Raw genomic sequence first — 21,661 nt, forward strand, 5'->3', positions numbered from 1 at the left:
CGTTACATCTGTCTCCCTTACAGAGGGTAGCATGCCCAACATCCCGCCCCATTGGGTTCTGTCACCTGTGCCTTTTATTTTGTTTTTTTGTTTAATTTTCTTCTCTGCCCCTCTTCCCTCTTGGAATACCTGCCCATTTCCAAGTTACCGTTATGTCATACCGCGAAAAACCTGGACGGCCTACGGATAGTCCTTCGGCATTCCCCGAGTCTTGTCTCTCAGCTCATGCACGTGGCCTCATTCTTCTAGGTTTCGGGGGGTTTTACTCCTTTTCTCTTCTCAGCCGACAAAGTGTCCGAGTCCTGACAGCGCTTTGGGTTCCAACTTTGACCGGGGTTCATCTCACAATGCACTACAACAACCTACGTGCGCAGCGCTTTAGCGCTCTCCTCTCAGACTTTGCAAGACTCGGCCGGCCGTTCCCGCAACTCGGCCGAGAGTCGGCAACGGCAGGACGCGCTACGTATTGACTAACATGCGGAGGATCGATGCACGACATGAGCAACATTGAACATCAACTTTTCCCAGCCAGGGGTTGCCCCATCGCATGAGTTACGATTCCCGCAGGGCCTGGATCTAACAACTCTGGGGAACCAAATGTTCAATATACCATGTCATGACCATGTCATGATCATTTTATGGGCGCTTTCACTGGCTACTCAACCCCACGATGACTTCTAGTGCCAGATTGCTACTTACGGCTTACTCGTCCGCTGTTCGGCCGAATACCGCCCGCGAATCCTTCTGCTGCAAGCCACCATCGTCAGACCATCACAGGTAGGTGCTTCTGGCGTTGCTCGTCCGTCCGCAATAGTCCGTAGCAAATCAACATATATAGACCTGGATGTCTTGCAGCCGTCGTGCCTATTGCTGTATCGATTTATTCCCCCATATCCTCACCTCTTTTGCTCCTTTGAGACTCACTCTTGACTTTCTTTCTTACTCGTCTAAGTAAGCAATGACGGCAGAGCCTACCATCACATCCTCCAAAAGAACCATCGTCATTCTTGGAGGCTCATATGGCGGCGTTTCGACGGCCCATTACCTCCTTAAGCATGTCCTGCCTAAACTGCCCAACCATGACGAGTACCAAGTCGCTCTCATCAGCCCCTCGACCCAAGCTCTGTGTCGTCCAGCATGTCCTCGGGCGCTGATATCCGACGATATGTTCCCCCAAGACAAGCTCTTCGTCGACATCCTGACCGCATTCACGTCGTACGCCAAGACCAACACGTTCCGGTTCGTTCAAGGGACCGCAACGTCGGTGAACCACGACGAGCGAACCGTGACCATCGCCTTGGCAAGCGACCATGGCGTCGAGACCTTGACCTATCATGCCCTCGTCATCGCTACAGGGGCATCGACGCCTTCGCCTCTCCTCGGTCTCAACCGCGACTCGGAGACCCTGAGGCAGAGCTGGGCCGAGTTTCGAAAGGCTCTGCCAAAAGCCAAGAGCATCGTCATCGCCGGCGGGGGCCCGGCGGGAGTCGAGACCGCAGGGGAGCTCGGCGAGCATCTTAACGGTCGAGCTGGCTGGGCAAAGACCAAGCTGGAGAACCCGAGAACTTCCATCACACTCGTGACCGCCGCGTCCCAAATTCTCCCTGCCCTTCGCCCGAGCATCGCGCAGAAAGCGGAGGAATACCTCGCTCAAGTTGGAGTTACCATCCTCAAGGGCGTTCGGGTCGAGACTGTTAGCCCGGCCTTGGCGGGAGTCGGTCAAGTCGCGGAGAACGCTGTCATCACCCTCGATAGTGGCAAGACGCTCGAGGCCGATCTCTACATCCCTGCGACGGGGACACGACCAAACACCGACTTCGTCGACGACAGCCTTCTCCTTCGCGACCGCAGGGTGGACACCAACCCCTCGACTCTTCGCGTCGACAAAGCTGGCGCCCGCGTCTACGCCATTGGCGACGCTTCCTCCTTCGCCAGACCCGCCGTTCACAACATCCTGAGCGCTGTCCCGGTCCTGTGCTTCAACATCAGACGCGATCTTCTCCTGGCGTCAGAGAGACCAGAGGCCGCGGCAGCGAAGGACAGGCTGTTCGCTGAGGACACCCGTGAGACCCAGCTGGTTCCGATCGGGAGGAGCAAAGGCGTGGGCGCTGCGATGGGGTACCGGCTACCCAGCTTCGGGGTTTGGATGATCAAGGGAAGGGATTATTGGTTGTGGACGACTGGTAGTCTTTGGAGCGGAAGCCAATGGGTCAAGGAGTCGTGAGCGAGCACTTCACCGTGGCCAAGTCTTGAATGTCTGCAAGCTGGATTGTGGAGATCCTTGTTATTTGTTACTCAATTCACATTAATCATTGGTGTATACATCCAGCCGGCCAGTCTCTTCTTATTGCCAAGTTTTTCTCGCGGCCCCAAGTCCCTTCAACTCTCAACTCTTGTATCTCATACCCCACAAATACATGATCAGATCGAGGTGTTGACCATTATAGCCACAGGTAGAACATTACCCAGTGTTCAATGCCTGTCGCTGCGAGATTTTCTTCCCCCCCAAAGCCATTCAAAACTATGTTCGGGTTATGTGGATGAACATCATCCTCATATTGCCATGCGCCGAGGACGTTCGCGCATGCATGTGGATGCTTATTCAGATTATGTCAAGCGCTGCTCTTGGCAAAACATTCTACCTCCAACTTCCAATTCTAGAAGCACATTGGCCAGCGTCCGCGAGTGCGGCATGCCCGAGAGTATACGCATGACTTACAGTTGCGTGGTTGCCGAGCTGGATGCGCCACCGGGTGTTTTCAGCCATGTCGGGGATCAGATATAGTCAGATGTGGTCGGCATGTCTCAGTCCAGCCTTAAGCCACGAGGAAGCCGCCCCGGTTGACCACACGCGTAGCCCACACTCTTCTCTACACTTTGCGGGCAACGGAAGAATGTGCCGCAATCAGACATGGTATCAAGACCTGAAGCCTCCGCCAGATTCAGGTCTCCTCCCTCTGTATCTGAACTGAACAATCCAAGGCTGGCTGAATGACTTGTGTCACCACACGCCGGGGCTGATGATCAGACTCGTTGACTATCCTTGTCTCTCGTCAAGCCAGTGGGCTGCTTCATTCTAACAGCCGCCCAATATTGCTTGTTCCACCGAGTCGCCCGGGTACTCGAGTGGGCAACTGGCATGGCTGTGTATAATCATGTGCAATCTAGTCCGGGGAACTTTACATGTGAGAAACGGCGAGACTTGGGCGGCAACCACTTATAAAACCACGATTCCTCCCGTGGTGCTCTTGGTCTATATACTGCTCCTTCCCAGTCGGTATAGCTTGATCATCGATTCGTTACACCTTGTACAACTTTCAGGACTCTCAGTTGCAGCTATGGCTCGCATTCAAGACTTTCAGGGTATGCAATACTCCCGCACCGGCGACGAGCTCGAACAGCAGGATTACGCCTTCTTCAACCAGCAGTATGCCACCTCCACCTACCAGAAGGACCACGACATGAACCCGGACCTCATCGTCCGGCCAAAGCATGACGAGGACGTCATCAGGGCCGTCAACTGGGCCCGCGAGAACAAGGTCGCCGTCGCCGTCAAGAGCGGCGGCCACCAGTACAGCGGCGCCTCCTCTACCGGCGGCAAAAACATCCAGGTCGACCTCAGCAACACCTACAAGGACCTGATGGTCTTGCGACCCAAGGAGCCCATCGCCGACGACAGGGCCCTTGTCTACATCGGCGTCAGCACCACCATGATGGACCTCAACAAGTATCTCAAGCACAACAAGCTCTTCGTCCCGACCGGGCAGTGCGCCTACGTCGGCGTCGGCGGACACGGCCAGACCGGCGGCTACGGGCAGCTCGGTCGCAGCTTCGGCCTCTTCGGCGACCACATCAGGACCATCCGCCTTGTCTGCCACGACGGTGTCATCAGGGACATCACCAAGCTGAACGATCCCGAGCTGTTCTACGCCCTCCTCGGCGGTAGCCCGGGCAACTTCGGTATCATCACCCACTACATCGTCGAGGTGTACAAATCCAAGAGCTACGTCGGTACCGTTGCCGGACCAAACGGCTTCAAGGGCCCCCACGGTATCAAGGCACTCTGGATCTACTCCAAGGAGGTCCTCACCCGGCTGCTCACCACCATTGCCGAGATGGCCGACGACCCAACCTTCCCGCGCGGGTTCGACCTCTGCGTCAGCGTCATCAGCACAGAGTTCCCCATGGCCACCCTGTTCAAGGAGCTCAACGACGCCAGCGTCTGGGATCGCGTCCAGGACAAGATCAGGAACGCCTTGGAGGACAAGTTCCTTAAGCTCCTCAACGGCAAGTTTCCGGCCTCCATCATCCTCTACGCACAGTGGTGCCCGACCAGCAAGGGCGACAAGTACGACGCCCGCGTCGACGCCTGGTTCAACAAGTTCCGGGAGCTCAAGGGCCTGCTGGAGAACGAGAGCCTGCAGTTCGGCGAGTTCGACATGGAAATGTCCGACATGACGGGCCAGTGGCTCTTCCCGCGGGCGCGCGAGTTCGACCTCCCCTACGTCAAGCGCACCTACGCGACCAAGTCGACGACGCTGGGCCGCGACAACTGGGTCAGCGCCGTCGTCGACCGCATCGACCTCATCTACAACCCGGAGCAGTACCTCCGCGGCCACGCCGGCGAGAAGGCCTTTGAGCGCTTCATGCGCTGCAAGCTCTCGGTGCAGATCCAGTGCTTCGGCGGCGCCGAGTCGCGCTTCTTCGCCAACAGGGGCAACGGCACCTCGTACAGCTGGCGGGACTCGTCCGTCGTCCAGACGCTGGACTGCTTCCACAACCCGGACGAGGAGTCCAGGCGGTACGCCCTGGAGTGGCAGAACAAGAACGACGCTGTCATGATCGGGCCGCGCAGCCCGTTCAGCAAGCAGGACAGACGGGTCCTCTGGGGGTCCTACGGGGACTGGAACCTGGGCGACGAGAGTGTGTGGAAGACGTACTACGAGGACGAGGAGAAGTACAACAGACTTGGGAGGGTCAGGGCCAGGGCCGACCCCAACGGCACCTTTACGGCAAACCCATTTGCTGTCACCGCGGCTGGTAGCAAGAAGTGATCGGGATACAACTGGATAGGTAGGGTAGTGGACGAGATCAGTCATTTCGCGTACTTTGTAGAATGGAGTTGTAAATTTTCAGTACAACATGAACCCTCCCTGCTCTCAGCTCTTGTTAAACTCGTGGGCTTCCCCATGTCTGACGCCATGCCCTCTATTGCTGCTCAACATTCTTCGCCTGTTCTCCTCACATGGCCATCCTTAGCGCCAGCATCTTGCCGATATCAGGCGTGCCGAGTCCTGAAACGGCGTCCCATCCCGCAACAGACGGCCAGCTCGCGTCGGGCACGATCTTGGCCTCGAACTCGGGCGGGAACTTCTTCGTCCCGAACCCGGTCGTCCCGGTACATCCCACAGACTGACCGGCCGCCACGTCGTTGAGGGCCTGCAGCCCGGCGCCGTACAGCCACGGGTTGATGAACCCCATCGGCGGCTTCCCGGCCTGGATGAGCGCCGCGTTGACGGAGCCGACCATGCCCGCCCAGATAGGCGCCGCGGCGCTCGTCCCCTGGAACCCGGACAGCTGGCCCTCGTTGACGAACGTGAGGTTGAAGCTCTGCGCGCTGACGTCCGGGAACCCGCGACCCGACGTGTTGAACAGGCCCTCGAACCGGCCGCCGATGGCGTTCTTGAGGTACGCCGGGACGGCCTGCTCTTGGTACGCCGGCCGGGCGAACTTGTCCGAGAAGCCGCCGCTCGAGAAGTCGCTCGCGCGCTCCGGCGCCACGCCCCGAACACCGCCGACGCCCGTGACGAAAGGGCACGACGCCGGGAACACGGCGTTGAATCGCGTGCTCTTTGTGCCGTCGTTCGTGACGCACGTGTTGCCCGGCCCGGAGTCGCCCGACGCTGCGAACATGGTGACACCCCGAGCGCCGAGGGCACCGAACTGGTTGCAGACCTGCTGGACGTACCCGTCCGGCAGGGACTGCTCGTTCTCGCCGAAGCTCGTCGTGATGGTGTGCGGGAGCTGGTCGTCCGGTAGCTTGAGCATGGCGTCCAGCCATATGAGCCAGGGCTCCGTCGTGTCTCCCGGCTGGCCTCCCAGCTCCAGCTTGATCGGTCCGTCTCCCGCGACAGAGAGCTCAATGTTGGGGACCGGGTTGGACAAGGAAGCAGTGTATTGTATGTCAAAGTTCAGCTCGGCGTTGGAGAGCTTGTTCTGGTTCTGGTCGATTGTCCCGCCATTGATGCTGAGAAAGGAAAAGTTGACACCCGTCGATGGCGGGTCAACTTTCTTGGCGAATAGTGCGAAATCGGCGAACTTGGCGACCTGGTTCTGGGAGGCGTAGACCCCGATGCCACGAGCCGGGCTGGCCGTCAAGCCTGCGGGGACGTTGTAGAGCGCCCTGATGCAGCTGGGCGTGACGCTTCTGTTACACGTGGGATCGACTTGGGCAGACTGGGACAGTGGTGGAGGCGCAGCGTCCGCCTGCAGCGTGTACAGAAGCTTTGGGCTCGACCCTGCAAGCGACCTCTTGTGTTTCCGAAGCTCCTCGCCGCCGGGGATTTGCTCTTCCGGAGGAGCGGAAGATGCAGGCGCTTGGTGCATCATGGGATGCGAACAGAACCTCGTTGTGGGGGTTATCAACGAGATGCTGCGTTTCAGATCCAGCGGCAGTGAGTACTTCAACGTTCTCAAAACCTCTTTGCCGCTGCCCGCATGCTGGAACCATGCAAAGTCAGCGTCAAGAAGCATGTTGGCATCCCTCACCGTCGTCTTAAGCCGGATCCAGTGGCCATCGATGTTGATGGCTGCCGCATCTGCGTTTCCGTGTTCGACAAGCCAGCTCACTACGGCGTCAAGGGCTTCGCTGTCTGGGTTGAGCAGTGACTGTGCCTCAAATTGTGACAGGTGCTTGCCGTAAAGTTCGTGACCAGGCGTCGATACGCTGTAGAGCGCCTCCTCTACCTGGCGGCTCTTGTCGAGAGCAATAGAGAGACTGAACAGATGGTCGGGATCCGCGGGGCGAGAACGCGTCCATTGAGATGGCGGCGCTCTCGCATATTCCACTTGTACTAAGCCAAGCTGCGATGCGTGGATAGGGATGACAGAGAGGGCAAGGGAAATGATCGAAACCAGGAGAGGCAACATTCTAACAGCTCAAGCTTGTGCCCCTGGCACTATAACCCCTGGGTGTTGTGTGTGCGTACTATCGAAACCGGGCAGTCATAGACTCCTTTCCAGAAGAGAAAAGAAAAGCGAGTAAAGAACGGACCACCACGACACATAGGTAAAATAAACAGGACGAAATGCAGGGCAACAGATGTGTGTTATTACTTATGGTTACTGGGACGGAGTTCTTGGTTTCTCCGCGCAGAGCGCCGTTGAGAGGGAAGTTAGGTGTCAAACATTCTTGAAACTCGAGGCGGTATAAGTGTCGACGCAGTCTTAAGCTTGAAACAAACCCAAACCCAAACCCTGATAGCTCTGTATTATTCTGCCAAACATCGGACTCTTTCTGAGGCCCTTGTTGTGTCCCGTGTATCTGCCAGCTAGTTTCAAGACTTCACGCCAGACACCGATACAAGTATCCCTTCAGGTGCGAATGCATTTCACTTCTCCAATGTCCAAAAACAAATTACTGTTACCCCAAAGTCGCCGATTCTCCAGTTTCTAATCATGTTAGGGGTTTCTAGGCAATACTTAGGTCAGTTGAAGATCCCCAACCTTGGCAAAAATAAAGTCCGTTCGCGGGAGGGGGGGGCAGACATACCCTGATTAACAAGTCTTACTCAAATACTGTTAAATAAGCAATTTTGCCGCAACTCATTAGTATACGAGATCGACATAGCCGCGCAAGCCGGAACTAGGTACACCTACTATGCTAGTACTAGGAAACCTCGTCACAGCGCTAAGATCTCCCGGCACAACCAACTGCAGCGATCCCGATGACACTTCACAAGAGGCACCATAGTTAGAGGATGCAAACTCATCTCTGTTTCCGTCTACAAAAGATCAATAGACAGAGCTTATGTTGAGGGACGAAGTGATGCGTGCGACAGCAAGGCTCTACCAGTCGAGACCTTGCGGAAAACGATACTGTTGGGATTTCTGGCGTCAAGTGAATTAGAAACGCGTGGCACATGTCAGATCATGGTTAGCAAGCACTTTTCTCATGGGTCGGGAGCAAGAGTGTCGTCCGGTACTTTGGAGGAAACCGACGACTCCTGTCGTTCGGCACAACTTCGCGCCAACATCCCATCACCGACATACAAGTAAACGTGACTTCACGCCAGACTGCATTCTTTCCAGGGGGGGAATCAAGGATTAAGTTTTATGGGTGTGACGATCTCAAAACTCCGGATCATCCCAAGGAAGTCTATTGGATGCCCACGGTTGAAGCCATCGACCATACTGTAAACCTTATCCCATCTCGAGGCATTATTCGCCCTGAAACAAACGATGGGAACCCAGCCTCTTCAGCTGACTCAAGCAAGGTCTCATAAGGAGCCAGGAGTCTGGTCAAGGACGCTGGGAGCCTACGCCATTCTCGCCATCCTACAACTTTGGCTGGGGAAATGAGAAGTGAACCGCTACGAGCTGACGAAGCTTCCTGCCCCCATGGCCTTCATCGTTACCTCTTCATCAATCTAAATTTTCTGGTTAATGTGACTGAATAACATTATCAAACGTGACAGGCTTCTTACACAGCTGACACAATGAACCGTCAGGATATCTCTGCTAAATCTACTAATAAGAGGTCGAGTCAAGGACCCTGTCGAAACGCCTGTGCTCACGTACGGGTCCCTTGCCTAAAGACCCAATCTAGCAACAACGCTGCGGTACTAGATCTTCAGCTTGGGATAACCACCGTTGCAGTTCATGCACTCTTTAGCTTCTACTGTGTCAATCTGCGAGGATGTGGAAGTTGAGCGAGTGACTTCCTCGATGTAGTGCTACAGGCTTCGATAACCCATGTTGGGATCAACCCAACTCGCTTATTTTCCTACTTTGTTGCCAGCGCATCCATACTGCTTCCTCCCCGACTGCTTTTCTTTATTATCACCATGAGACGTGTCTGAGGTTGCACACGAACAAGAATGACACAGAGCACGCCGCATCTCGTGATGTGTCATGCAGTCACTGATGCTCTCTGTCAGGTGTCTCGCTCATGGCCCAATCATTCTGGCACGTCACGATGGCAATGAGAAAAGACAGGCATCTTCCGTCGGGGCGTCTGTCGCCCTGTTGCGTCGTAGGAAATTACTTGTCTGCTTGTGTTAGCGTCTCCGCGTCCGACACCACGGTCGAGACTCGTTGACAGCTCTCTGGCCATGGCCGGCATGTCAGAGCCACAGGACAGAACATCGGCAGGTCAGGTATCGAGATGGCGTCAGAGACTCTTTGAAGGAGTGGTGAAATTCGATACGGATACGATTGTCACACGCACGATGGCGATTTTCTCCGATCTCTCTCTGTCTCTTTATTTTTTCAACAACTGCAAGCGCGTCGTTTCAAACATACAAACGATACGGCGAGGGTCTAAAACACATTGCGGAAGTGCTCCGAACCACCCGACTCCACTTTCCGGAAGGGCGCCGCTCCGGCCCGGAAGACAGACCCATTTGACTTTCGCGACCTTGCCTCTGGACCCGGCCCACCTACCACGAACACCATTGGCTTTTTATCCGTTCCGAAACAGCCGGATTCCTGTCGGGACGCTGATGGTATGGCGGCATCGTTCCGATACTCGCTCCAACTGAAAAGTCAACCGTCACTCATATGTCGGAATCGTTCCGATGACACACTCAACATCCGCTCAGCAGCGAAGGCCATCGAACGATATGTAAAAGAAACAAGACCCAATTTGAGGATACTTCCATGGACAAAACAGTTGGGTTTGGTCCATTGTATTCAAGCATACTATTCGTTCCGGCGCCCATCACGACAATGCTTCGTGTACATGACAGCCTGACATGGCTCCAACGAGAGTATTCTATTTTCATCCCGCCGATATTGGCTGTTACGCTATTGATCCTTGTGGTTATGTCCATCCTCGAATACTTCAAGCCAGTGGGTATGAGGAAGGCAAAGAATGGGAAACAACCCCTTCTCCCTCCCGGTCCGCCAACGCGCCCCTTATTCGGCAATCTCCTCCAATTCAAAGATAGCAAGGGCGATCCGTTTCACAAAGCCGTACGTCTCTCATGACTGTATCCTACTCGGATACATCTTCTTGTTGGCCCACGCATCAACTGCTCACTCGTTCCCAGTTACTCTCCCTACGAGAATATGGCGAAATGACGACCCTCCACCTCGGCTCCAAAACTTTGGTCTTCCTCAACAGCAACCGTGTCGTGTCCGAAATCATCGCTAAAAGAGGCAGCCGAACCAACGAGCGCTCCCCGATGCCCATTTCCAACACCATCGTCGGCTATGGCCGCAAGTCGCTCCTCCTGCCCCAAGATCAATGGACGGAGCCTCGGCGTGTGATGCACAGCCTGCTCAGCGGCACGGCGCTCCGACAATACGGCGCCTGGCAGGAGCTTGAGAGCACGCAGATGATGGCCGAGTACGTCATCAGGCCGGGCGCGTGGTACAGGCATCACTACCGGTACGCCAACTCGGTGATCCACCGCATCGCCCTGGGCGAGCGGCTGGTGAAGACGCCCGAGGAGCTCGTGGAGATGCAGAATGCCGTGACCTTTTTCGTCGGGAGCATCGGCAGCAGCGTCATTGACTGGTTCCCGGATCTGGACAAGCTGCCGCGGTTCCTGCAGTTCTGGAGGCCTCGCTGGGAGGCGTTGGGCCAGTGGAACCTTGACCTGTACAGCAGATGGTACAACCCTATCAAGAACAAGGTCGAGAACGGCACGGCCCCTCCGTCGTTCGTCCGCGACGTGTTGTTGCATCCTGACACGAAGTACAAGGGCGACGACATCGATGCGATGTACGTCGCCATGCAGCTCATCGAGGCCGGGAGCGACACGACGAGGGAGGCGTTGAACATCATGACTATGGCGGCGCTGGAGCACCCCGAAGTGTTTCAAAGAGCCCGGGAAGAGGTGGACAGAGTCTGTGGTATCGACGAAGAGGCGAGACTACCGACTCTGGCTGACATGAACGACTTGAGGTACATCTGTGCCATGGCCAAGGAGATCTTGCGCTGGCGACCCATCTTCCCCATCATCCCCGATCACACGGCTTCGCAGGATATCGAGTTTGAGGGCTATTATTTCCCGGCCGGCACCGGCTTCACCGTCAACGGACCGGCTGTGAGCCGTGACTGTGATGAACCCGAGGAGTTCAAGCCTGAGCGGTGGCTGGACGGGCACGAGACGGACATTGCGCACGGCTTGTGGGCTTTTGGCGGTGGCCGTCGGATTTGTGTGGGTTACCGCCTGGCCCAGCGCAGCATGTTTCTCACCATTGCCAGATTGGTCCAGTGTGTTGACTACAGAGCCGTAAGCCTTCCCATCTGCCCCCTGCTCTCCTCGCACCCACCTGGTGTCATGCTCACCCGACAATTTTCCAGAATGGCCCCTACAACAGCTTTGTCTTGAACTTGGAGGCGACGGACGAGCCGTTCCCTGTCAAAGTCACGATGCGCAGTGCCCTTTATGAAGCGCTCATACTGCGTGAAGCGGAGGCAGCTGGGGTTCTGGAGGAAGCGAGATTGTTCAAAGATTGAGACTGACCCCAGGCGGGAAAAGAGGAGCGAAAGGTGCAGTATATGCTTGGTTGGCCTCTTTTTCAACTAGCCTTGGTAACTGGTTGCTTTAGTCCACAGTGTTATGTGTATGCCACGTACGCCCGAAGGCCCCCTCACGGGTTTATAGACTCGTCGTCTGCCATCTCCCACCCGCGAAAGATAGACATGGGGTCGGGGTCCAAAAAGTTCGACACATCAATGTCGCCTGAAAAGAAATAGCCCCCCGTCATGTCGGCATAGAGACCGGGTTCCAACTGTTCCTCAAACAGTAGTGTTCCTCTCACTAAAATATACCCTTAGAATTGGACTGTTTGTGAACCTTCATCACACAACTTACCTGTCAGTAGTTTTTTGACAGCGCCATCAATCTTGCGGAGTAGGTCCAGCGACTTGCGAGCAGAGACGCTGACATTGGCAATGCTATCCAGGATTCCCTGGCATTTCTCCCAGGAGGCCGCGATGGCCGTGTGATCTAGTCGTGCCCAAAGGGGTGGGTACATGCGACAGATGATGAGAACTAAACCAGCGGCACAGGCATCTTTGACCCGTCAGCTTCCAAATGGTCCGAGGATTATGTCACTGAGAGCTATTTGTTTGGGGGCTTCCTCACACAAGCTGTTCCACCACCATGCTCCTGTCGTGTCTGCCTTGCATGAAGAATCTACCAAGGCGATGAGCCGAGAGGCTGCGTCTACGCATACTCTAGCGCACTCGGTAGTGAAAGGGGCTCTAAGACCCTTATTAAGGAAATTCCTTGGTGTAGGCTCGCCGGCATCAAGTTCCTGGCGAGGTCTAGCGAAGCCGGCCAAGAGTTTGGTCAGAACCGGCCTGTGAAGTATGAGACGCACATATAGAAACCTAGGTATGGATCGTCCAGTGTGAGAGAGAGAGGGTTCCGCAAAGTATTTTGGGCAACTGACCTGGCGTAAAGCACGTTCTTCTGGATTGCAATGGTCTGTTGCTCTTCTGCCGCTGTGCCTTCAGACGGCGAGGAAGAAAGCCATGATAAGAAGTGCGGTACTGATCTCTCGAAGTCATCTAGCTGAGCATCGAGCTCGACGATGGCGTCGAGGCTTGGAGTCCCGTCTGTTGTGGAACCACGTAGTCTTCCGTCTTGGTGGCGATTATGCCATGGTTGGTACATCCTCCACAGTATGTCGTCAAGCAAAAGGCTCAACTTGAGGCTTTGCGAGCTGAACTGTAGTCTTACTTTCTCGAAGTCTGTTTCCGTCACAGACTGTGGTTGGGGCAATGGATCGTCTGCAAAAAAACAAGCGGCCGCGGTGGGGCGGCCAAATGTCATGCTCACGAGCCTGGTAATACCGTTAGATTCTTTGGGGGTATTGCAAAGCATCTTCTTCAGGATAATCTTTTGGTGCGTGCTGAGGACCAGAAAGACTTACGCATCCAGGATGACGCATCCATGCCAAGTCCGCCGCCGAATCTCCTTCTCCAGCGTGGCGTTCCCAGGCTCACGAGACGCTTCCATGTGAAGACCAAGTCCTTGGGCAATGCGGCACGCTGCTCCGATGGCGTTCCAGCATCGGTCCGGAAAAGGCGTCCCCTGCATCACGAGACCACACAACAGCAACGTTTGCACAACGCCGAGGTTGTTCTTCTCCAGCAGATCAACACTAAAGTACTGCCTGCTCCGGAGTATGAAAACCTCGACGCCCTTGGCCTTCTCGGGCGGCGTCAAGTCCGCGTGGTTGCACGCGAGGGCAAACACTGAGTTGAGCGCCGCGTGGAAAACAATAGTCTGGGAGTCCGCACCGGGGGAACACCCCAGGCCGACGCCGTGGAAAGGATTCGAGGCAGCAGCAGCATCATCCACAGCCGTGGAAGGCCGCCAGAGGGTCTCATACGCATGCTCGAAAGCTGGTCTGTGGAAGACTGGGTAGAGGTAGTGTATTCGGCGAAAGTAGACTTGAATGAGATGGTCGGCAAAAGGCCGGGGCGGAAGGAGGAACTTGTTGAAGTCGGCGAATGGGGATCGATCGGGAACAAGCGCGGTCTGTTGGTGATCCTTGAATAGGACAGATGGTTCGACTCTCGACGGAAGAGGATTCATCGCGCTGTAGGCTTCCTTGAGGGTTTCTCTTAGGAACGACACAGCCGAGGAGCTGCCATAGAAATCATTATCCACGTTGTCGAGGGAGTCATCGAGGTTGTCTTCAGCGAATATGGTACCCATAGCTGTCACACTTCTAGCGTCGCAGGAGTGATCGACGCCGACGCCGATGCCGACGCCGGAACATGGCGATGGGAGCTGGACTGGCTGCTGGTCCATGATTCCTGGGGCTTCCAACGGGCTGGAGTCGTGAACTGGAGAGAACCGCCCTTCTAGCGGAACCCGACTGTATTGTTCAGTTGCCTCCAGTGTGTTGATGTCAATGCCGTGAGATGCGCAGGCTTGCTCCAGCTTGCGGATGCGCTCATGAAGGGTCTTGGTGTAGCTATGGGATGGGAAGTCAGCGCAACTGAGACATCAAACGCACCAGCTGTAGAAGGCTCACTCATCACTACATGCAGTCCTCGCATTCCCCGTCTTGTAGACGCAGTGCTCTAGGTCCAGCGACCTGCGCTGGCACGTTGAGCAAATGGGCTTGCCGCCATCACAACGGGCTTTACGCTCTCGACACGGCTCACAGGCCAGAGCAATCTTGCGACGCCGTCGACGCTCCTGTGGATCAGGTGGCATATTTCGAGACTTGAGTTATCTTGTGACCCAGCACCACGTTCGCATCAATGTCGAGAGTCCTAGGGGGAGAGCACGGTTTTTTACGTGTCGGACGCCGGCGTGGCAACTTTAGCACTTTCAGTGCTCCTTGACCACCATTGATGATCGATAGGATCTTGAAGAATTTCGACGAGGGAGAAGCATAGCTGCTTAAAGACTTGCGTTGGAAATAAACGAAACGGGGGGAACACACCATATCGACCGTTGGGGCGGGGTCGACTTATTTGGTCCGCAGACGTGCAGATCGGACGGACAGTGGATGGACGATAACTCCCCGCTGGAGACGGAAAGAAAGAGGTGCCCGACATACCTCGACCAGCACCTCAGGCCTGGCGTGCATAACAAGGCCAATCATTTTCATATTTCATAAAACGGAAATCGCCAAAGTTTCAGTCTCGCTGGCAGCGCACCTCTCCCACTGTTTCACGCGCTAAGACTGGGAGCATGAGGCGAGCCGATCACAGAGTCACGGCCAACTCTGGCGACCATGCACAACCCGATTCGATGGGATAGTAGTATTTTGAAAAGGTATTTAAATTTCTTTTTACTATTTTTAATCAAAGGAATCAGTACCAAATAGACTCACTTGCAGCTACTGGGTCAGTTCTCAGGCACAAGGCATCGTTTCAACTGGTCAATCCAGCAGAGTTACGAGCAACGTAGAGGTAGTAATATCACGAAAGTCTTGGACGCCATAGAAACAAAACTTCTGTCTGTTTATGTCGCATACACTGCCTCACCCTCGATCCCCTTGACCAAGTAAATCCAAAACGTCAGACTGGCCACCACAAGAAGAACAAGAAGCCAGAGATCAGACCATTGCTTTCGAATTGACGAAACCATGGTGGCCGGTCCCTGTCCCATTCGGTCAGTACCAATCGACATCCACCGTTTTTTGTGACACAGCTCAACTTACACCGTAGTCCCAGTCTGTCCAGACGGGAAAGAGGCTGCGATACCAGAAATGAGCTTGCGAGTAAGGGTAGCTCATGGCGTTCCACGTCTTGGAACCCTTGCCAGATTCAATAAAGTACCAACTTTGGCAGCCGGAATTCCACACCGTGTTCTGAAGCGCGGCTTGGATCGTATCAGAATAGGCCTGCTCCGCCTCGCGCTTCAGGTCGACCGTGCTCGCGCGGCCTTCTAGCGCCGGCTTGAGAACACGCAGTGCGTAGTTGATGGAGTTCTCCAAAGCCATGATGGACGATGTGTGTCCTGTCGCAGCATTAGGGCCTTTGGGAGACAGACCATTATTGTCAGCTACGTTCAACCCCCCGAATGAGCCAAGGTGTCTCCTGCACACTTACCCAAGAGCAGGATGAAGTTGGGAAACCCGCTCAGCGCTGAGCAATTGTACGCCTCTGGTCCGCCGAAGGACTCCCAGTGGCTCTGCATGGTCTCGCCACCGCGCCCGACCACTTCCACGCCAGCAGCGAACTCGTTGGTGTGGTAGCCGTTCGCTAAGATAATCACGTCGGCCTCGATCAGTCGCTTCTCTGTTCTCACACCTTCCGGTACAATCTCCAATGGTTTCTCGTTGGTCAGAGTCATGTTTTCGGCATGGAGACTCTTTAGATACCCAGAGTCGAAGATTCGTCGCTTGCAGCCGACTTCAAAGTCCGGGATCAGCAGTTCGTGATATTTTGCGGGGGCCGTGGCTCGCATGTATCCCTCCGTGATCTTTTGCTGCCTCGCTCTGAACCTCTTTCCTGCCTCGGTCAACGGAAAGCCCAGGAGGGAGTACTCCGCTGCGACGAAGACGATGAACCGTTGAAGAGTTGTCATGCCGGGGATGCGGTTCAGTCCGAACCGGACCCAGTCCGGTACCTTTGCATCGATGGGTGGAAAGATCCAATGCTTCGATCGCACGATCTGTGTCAAGGACTGGGTCTTATGCAGGATGGAGGGGACGACTTGTGCCGCCGTACAGCCGTTGCCAAAGAGAACCACCCTCTTCCCCTCGACGTTGATTTCCGGCTTCCAGCGGCCAGTGTGTGAGATGACACCCTTGAAGGTATCTGCGCCGGGCACGTCGATCTCTCGCGGGGTGACCAGGGCACCTGTCCCGGCGAACAGGAATTGACACTCGTGGAAGTATATTGCTCCGGACTTTAGATGGCGAATAGTCATACGCCACCTGGCTCGCTCTTCGATCCATTCGCATCGTTCGACCAGAACATCGAAAGTCATCTTCCTGACTAGGTCATATTTGTGAGCGACCTCGTTGAGGTAAGACCAGAGTTCAAAGTAGGTCGGCAAGACCCTTGTCCAGTTGGCATTAGGCTCGAAGGAGAAACTGTACAGCACACTGGGGACGTCGCAGGCGCACCCTAGATGACGAAACAAAATGGTCAGTGGCTCATACATACATACGAGCACTTGTGTAACGGTTTGCATAGGTACGGACGGAGAAAAGCCACGGCTTACCTGGGTATTGATTGATGAACCACGTCCCCCCCAGCCGGTGATGCCGCTCGAAGAACTGAACGTTGTCGATGCCGTACCATCGCTTCAACTGTGCACCCAGGCCAATGGCTGCGAACCCGCTTCCGATACAGGCAAACTGACTGTAACTGACCTTCCCAACCATGCTGGTCTCGGTAGACTGCGCCATAGCCAAAATGTTACGGGGAAAAAGAAGTGATTAGTTAAGATCTACCGAGAAAATCTTGAGATTTAAAACGCAAGTAGCCTGTTGAAGAAACCACGCTGGAAGAATGATGAGTAGAAGAGCCCTTCCAAACTGCCCGGTCAAGAGGCCATATCTTAGGCTTCGCTGTCCCAATTTCAAGTTGATGCAAGCGTATGCGCTGTGACATGATTCGGGTGCTTTCCGCACATGGAGGTTCAGATGTGGGCGGGAGCGTTCCTATTGGAGCGGAGAATCGGAACCATCCTGACAATATGATGACCGCCGGGGAGTTCGGGAAAGCCTCAAGTTACCGAGCTCCCCCTTCTCGCCACAAACACACTTTGAGTCTTGCCAGCGGCGAGGCGTGTGCGTGTGCTTGTGCTCCTCGTCAGAGAAAAGTCACGACAGCTTTCATTCCCATTTAGTACGGCTTCAGATCACGTCTGGAAAGATTGAACATAATTTTGTCAAGTGGAAAATTGTACTGGCGCGAAATAGGATTGGTTCATCATATGTCACAGGGAAATCATAGCTATCGTCGTGATTATGAACCGGTCTTCACAACCATCAACACCCCAAATAGATTTCTCCTTATGTTCACGCTTTGATATTCAGTCCAAACTGCTACCTCCCGGGGGTTCCAACTTCCCAGTCTTGCTATTGACCTTTTGGTAACCCACGTAATCAACCTTGATCTTCTGGGTTTTCTCTCTGGACATCTTCAAAAGCCACTCAGGACCACCCCGCTGGTGAAAACACGATTATTTGTTAGTACACTATTCAGCGTAATTCACTCCCTTAAACCAATGACTTACCAGCATCGCCACGTATCGCATGATGCCGGGCAAGTATATCGTCTTCCCGAGGCCGCTGTAGAGGGTGTCCACAAGACGCCGGGCCACTGTCTCCGATTCAAGAAGCGGGAACAAGAAATACGATTGACCCGTCTGGCCCCTGAACAGGGGCGTCCTGATGAAGCTGAAAATCCCAAGGGTCAAACGCACCTTGGGCGCTTGATGGATGTACTTGAGTTCGAGTTGAAGGGCCTGTGTTACATCCGCATCAGCAACCTCCGGCATGTGACCAAACAAAGTTGTTTTGTGAGCTGTTGATGCATACTTCGTGGAGAGCGATCAAGCCGGCCTTCGTGGCCGCGTAGTCGGCGATCCTAGCAGGCGGCATCATCGAGCTCATAGAACCCACGTGGATGATATGGCCGTGATTCGACTCCACCATCTGCGGGAGAAACTCCTTAACCAGCAGAAAAGGGGCGACCAGGTTCGTGTTAATCGTCAGCTCGACGTCCGCATAAGTCCCGTCCAGCACCGTGAACCCGCGTGAGAGGCCAGCGTTGTTAACCAGAACAGTCGGGTCTCCCACTTCGCGTCTGACACGATCACATAGGTCCCTGATGGCGGCTTGGTCGCTAAGGTCGCATTTGAAGTACCGGACATCTGACCTTGGTATCGGCTGCCAAGTGAGAGGAACGTAATCCACGACAACGACCTTCGTACGATGATTCCGGGCTATAAGTTGCTGAGCCATGGTGGCGCCGATACCACTACTGGCTCCGGTGATGAGCACGATCTCCTTGTCCCAGTCCCAGGTGCTGTCTCTTGTCCAATTGTTGGCGGTCCACATGTTCAGCTGCTCGTGGAGCCGCAGAACCAGACCGACCGCCGTAAGAATCCATGCCGCCAGGCCAAGTTGAAAAAGGCTTGTGTGCAATCCACGGGAACCGAACGTGTCGGGTTCTAACATCCAAGTAACCGCTGCTGCCACCGGGGCAGTGAGCCCAGGGTTGAGTATGGTTCTGCGGAGCACCACAGCAACCGTGTCTATCGTCAAGTCTCTAAGCAGAGTCGTCATGATGCCGGCACGTCGAATACCAACTGGCAACAGGAAATGACGAAAGTCATGGCTTGGGTAGTAGCGTCTCAGTCCTCGAATAAAGGAAGAAATAAGGCAAAATGCCCAGAGTTATTTGAACAATGCCATGCCTGCTCCGTCTGTGCGTCCTTTGCGAGCAAACTTGAGACGATGGAACAATCCCGGCCGGCCCCATCGTGTCGGGGCCATTCCGATGCCTCCAACGGATCGCCGTGGTGGCGTTGAAACGAGCAGGAAGCTTTCCGGCAGCCGGCCTATGATGTCAAAAGGCCAAAAAACGCCTGCCAAGCTTTGGGGCCGAGGTGAACTGAACCTCGGCCCCTGCATGTGGACTCATTCCGCGGGTTCCGTCGATCTCGCGGCTGAACGATACAACTCACCTTCGAACCTCGCGACGTTGAGGATTTCGCGATCTTTCATCTCTCACCACTCTCCCAACATATTGTCAAACAGCATCGGACATTCAATCATGACTTCGCCGCAGACCAAACTGGGCCTCTTTGGAGTGCTAGGGCTGATCTTCCGCCTGCCCTTCGGTACGTCTAGATCGCGTCACGTTTATCCTGACCCGGGCCTTCACTTATGCATATGTGCACAGCCTTGGTTATATTCCTCTCAATCCTGTTACGCGGGCTCCCACTCGCCATCCGACGCGGAATCTCAATCAGGCTCTGGCTCTTAAGCGCCCAATATCGCCTTGCCCTCGGCTACTTGGAACCCCGTGAGATGCAATACCTCGCGGCCCCTGCCCGACAGGTTTATCCGCAATGGATTGCAAAGCAAAGGGCCAAGGTCTCTCGTCTGGGCAACGTCGGTGCCCTCAATCGATTGCGGGGAGACGTGGAACCACTCAAAGAAGCGGGCGCCAACATCATGTGGCTCGGAGACCGCAGGAAAGCCACAAAAGTCGTGCTCTTCTTCCACGGAGGCGGATATGTCGCCCCCGTCGGCTTGGGCCACTTCACCTGGTGCTGGAACTGCTACGTTGACAACGGGCCCGGCGCGAAGGACGAGGTGGCCGTTGCCGTCCTCGAGTATACTCTCTGCCCCGGTGTCAGGTACCCGACGCAGCTGCGGCAGGCCGTTGCTGCGCTCAACCACCTTCTAAGATCCGGCATTGCGCCCGGCGACTTGGTGATCGGGGGCGACTCGGCCGGTGGCAACCTGGCCTGCCAGGTGCTCAACCACATCCTTCACCCGCACCCCGAGGTTGAGACCGTCCGCCTCTCGGGCCCGCTGGCCGGCGTGTTCATGGTCTCACCCTTGCTCACCGTCCGGACGGACACTGCTTCTTTTCGCGACAACCACCGCGTGGACATGCTCTCGGCCGCCATCGTCTCCAAGGGAAGTCGATACATCTTCCCCGCCGACTTCGCGAAGCAAAAGGTCTCGAACCCGCACCAACCGATGCCTTTGGACGGTGACCTCGAGTGGTTCGGCGAAATCCAGGCCGTGAGCAAGTCGATCTACATCACCACCGGCGCGCAGGAGGTGTTCCGAGACGATGTCAGGGCGTTTGCCGAGGCCGTGAGACGACGGAACCCGGACCTTGATTTCAAGCTGGACGTCGCCGCCAACGAGGTCCACGATTCCATATTGCTTGAGGGGGAGTTCGATGCAGTAGGGGATGCTACGAAAAGGATGAGGCAGTGGGCTTCGAAATGTCTTGCGTGACCCCGTGGTCGTTGTGAAGTCGAGCAATGTCCGGACCTACAGTCTACCCAGAAATCAACTAGCTTGTCTTTCTGAAGTCACGAGAGAAAATCCATCGCATCTTCCTGCCGGCAGATCCTGAGTACCCTTAGTGGCCCATCTCACCGATATTTATCAAGTGGTTGCCATTCATGCTCTGCTTCCTCTCCAAGAGCTCAGCTTCAGCCGACTGCAAGGCCTAGAAAACAAGCGAACTGGAGTCCTCCGTCAAGGCCATCCACCCCAGTGCCGCCCGTCGACTTACGCATCGTTTTCCGGAGGTGCCCAGTTGACTGTGAAAATGTTCCTTTCGATAGGTGTAGGCTCATAAGCACCAGTAGAGGTCCCAATAGACCGCCTGACCTGTGTGAATGCAAGCTGGGATGGCAAAGGCTATGCGATTCGGATCACATCGTCGGTCTAATATATATGATGGCAGGCACAGGCGACGGAGGGTATGGTTGGATAAAAGGAACGCCCCAAAAGACGGGATATTTCTCTTCGATATATATTTCAACTGCTTCCGAAAACAGATTCATTTCCTGGAGCGCGGGGTAGCGTGGGTGGTCAAGTTAAGGGGCGTCAGTTCCATCATAGATTCTACACGAAGTCCAGGTATCCTGCTTCTTCCCGCTGCAACTCGTTTTCGCGTGATGCCTTGCTACGAACACGCCAAAAGAGAACCCCCAATAAGACCATACCTTTTCAATTATAAGATATTGGCTTGGGGCGTGATGCTATGTGCAACGTGCCATTTGGTGACTCTAGTGTGAGTGTGTGTGGTCTCTACTGCCGTTGACCTGCCACTGTGATAAAAATAAAAATAAAATGATGTTGTTTCCAATTTCATACTACAGCTGCAGTTGACTTTCTCTGGGAGAAAGTATTTCGCGATCGGCGTTGAAACAAGGGATGAGAAAGACTTTTGCCGATAAACAAAGATATCAACTGCTAGGAATCTATATTTATATCGCCTCGCTGCTGTGTGTTTCCTTTT

General features: G+C 54.9%; 8 protein-coding genes across 8 annotated transcripts; 4 read left to right on the forward strand and 4 right to left on the reverse strand.

Annotated features, from left to right (window-relative positions):
* Window positions 1-958: 958 nt before the first annotated feature.
* On the forward strand, window positions 959-2,224 carry CDEST_01660 (Putative FAD/NAD(P)-binding domain, FAD/NAD(P)-binding domain superfamily; the record flags this gene model as incomplete). Its single annotated transcript, XM_062917819.1, has 1 exon — window positions 959-2,224. One exon carries the CDS (start codon window positions 959-961, stop codon window positions 2,222-2,224), a length of 1,266 nt encoding a protein of 421 aa, XP_062773870.1.
* A 1,114-nt stretch (window positions 2,225-3,338) lies between these two features.
* On the forward strand, window positions 3,339-5,054 carry CDEST_01661 (Putative oxygen oxidoreductase covalent FAD-binding, FAD-binding domain, PCMH-type; the record flags this gene model as incomplete). The annotated part of the gene is made up of 1 exon (XM_062917820.1): window positions 3,339-5,054. One exon carries the CDS (start codon window positions 3,339-3,341, stop codon window positions 5,052-5,054), a length of 1,716 nt encoding a protein of 571 aa, XP_062773871.1.
* Window positions 5,055-5,241: 187 nt separating this feature from the next.
* Window positions 5,242-7,149, reverse strand: CDEST_01662 (Putative peptidase S53, activation domain, Sedolisin domain, peptidase S8/S53 domain superfamily; the record flags this gene model as incomplete). Its single annotated transcript, XM_062917821.1, has 1 exon — window positions 5,242-7,149. One exon carries the CDS (start codon window positions 7,147-7,149, stop codon window positions 5,242-5,244), a length of 1,908 nt encoding a protein of 635 aa, XP_062773872.1.
* A 2,730-nt stretch (window positions 7,150-9,879) lies between these two features.
* On the forward strand, window positions 9,880-11,689 carry CDEST_01663 (Putative cytochrome P450; the record flags this gene model as incomplete). Its single annotated transcript, XM_062917822.1, has 3 exons — window positions 9,880-10,194; window positions 10,272-11,462; window positions 11,534-11,689. 3 exons carry the CDS (start codon window positions 9,880-9,882, stop codon window positions 11,687-11,689), a joined length of 1,662 nt encoding a protein of 553 aa, XP_062773873.1.
* A 134-nt stretch (window positions 11,690-11,823) lies between these two features.
* Window positions 11,824-14,411, reverse strand: CDEST_01664 (uncharacterized protein; the record flags this gene model as incomplete). Its single annotated transcript, XM_062917823.1, has 6 exons — window positions 11,824-11,993; window positions 12,048-12,248; window positions 12,321-12,568; window positions 12,631-13,023; window positions 13,114-14,166; window positions 14,227-14,411. The coding sequence occupies 6 exons, from the start codon at window positions 14,409-14,411 to the stop codon at window positions 11,824-11,826; spliced, it is 2,250 nt and encodes a 749-aa protein (XP_062773874.1).
* A 756-nt stretch (window positions 14,412-15,167) lies between these two features.
* CDEST_01665 (Putative flavin monooxygenase, FAD/NAD(P)-binding domain superfamily) lies at window positions 15,168-17,064 on the reverse strand (the record flags this gene model as incomplete). Its single annotated transcript, XM_062917824.1, has 4 exons — window positions 15,168-15,305; window positions 15,367-15,683; window positions 15,758-16,780; window positions 16,878-17,064. 4 exons carry the CDS (start codon window positions 17,062-17,064, stop codon window positions 15,168-15,170), a joined length of 1,665 nt encoding a protein of 554 aa, XP_062773875.1.
* A 629-nt stretch (window positions 17,065-17,693) lies between these two features.
* Window positions 17,694-19,065, reverse strand: CDEST_01666 (Putative short-chain dehydrogenase/reductase SDR, NAD(P)-binding domain superfamily; the record flags this gene model as incomplete). Its single annotated transcript, XM_062917825.1, has 3 exons — window positions 18,202-19,065; window positions 17,898-18,128; window positions 17,694-17,828 (listed from the first exon to the last, which is right to left on the reverse strand). Exons 1-3 carry the CDS (start codon window positions 18,949-18,951, stop codon window positions 17,694-17,696), a joined length of 1,116 nt encoding a protein of 371 aa, XP_062773876.1. The 5' UTR covers window positions 18,952-19,065.
* A 376-nt stretch (window positions 19,066-19,441) lies between these two features.
* On the forward strand, window positions 19,442-20,646 carry CDEST_01667 (Putative alpha/beta hydrolase-3; the record flags this gene model as incomplete). Its single annotated transcript, XM_062917826.1, has 2 exons — window positions 19,442-19,508; window positions 19,571-20,646. 2 exons carry the CDS (start codon window positions 19,442-19,444, stop codon window positions 20,644-20,646), a joined length of 1,143 nt encoding a protein of 380 aa, XP_062773877.1.
* Window positions 20,647-21,661: the final 1,015 nt, after the last annotated feature.

This window comes from Colletotrichum destructivum, chromosome 1 (genome assembly GCF_034447905.1).
Source record: "Colletotrichum destructivum chromosome 1, complete sequence".
Taxonomy (NCBI): domain Eukaryota; kingdom Fungi; phylum Ascomycota; class Sordariomycetes; order Glomerellales; family Glomerellaceae; genus Colletotrichum; species Colletotrichum destructivum.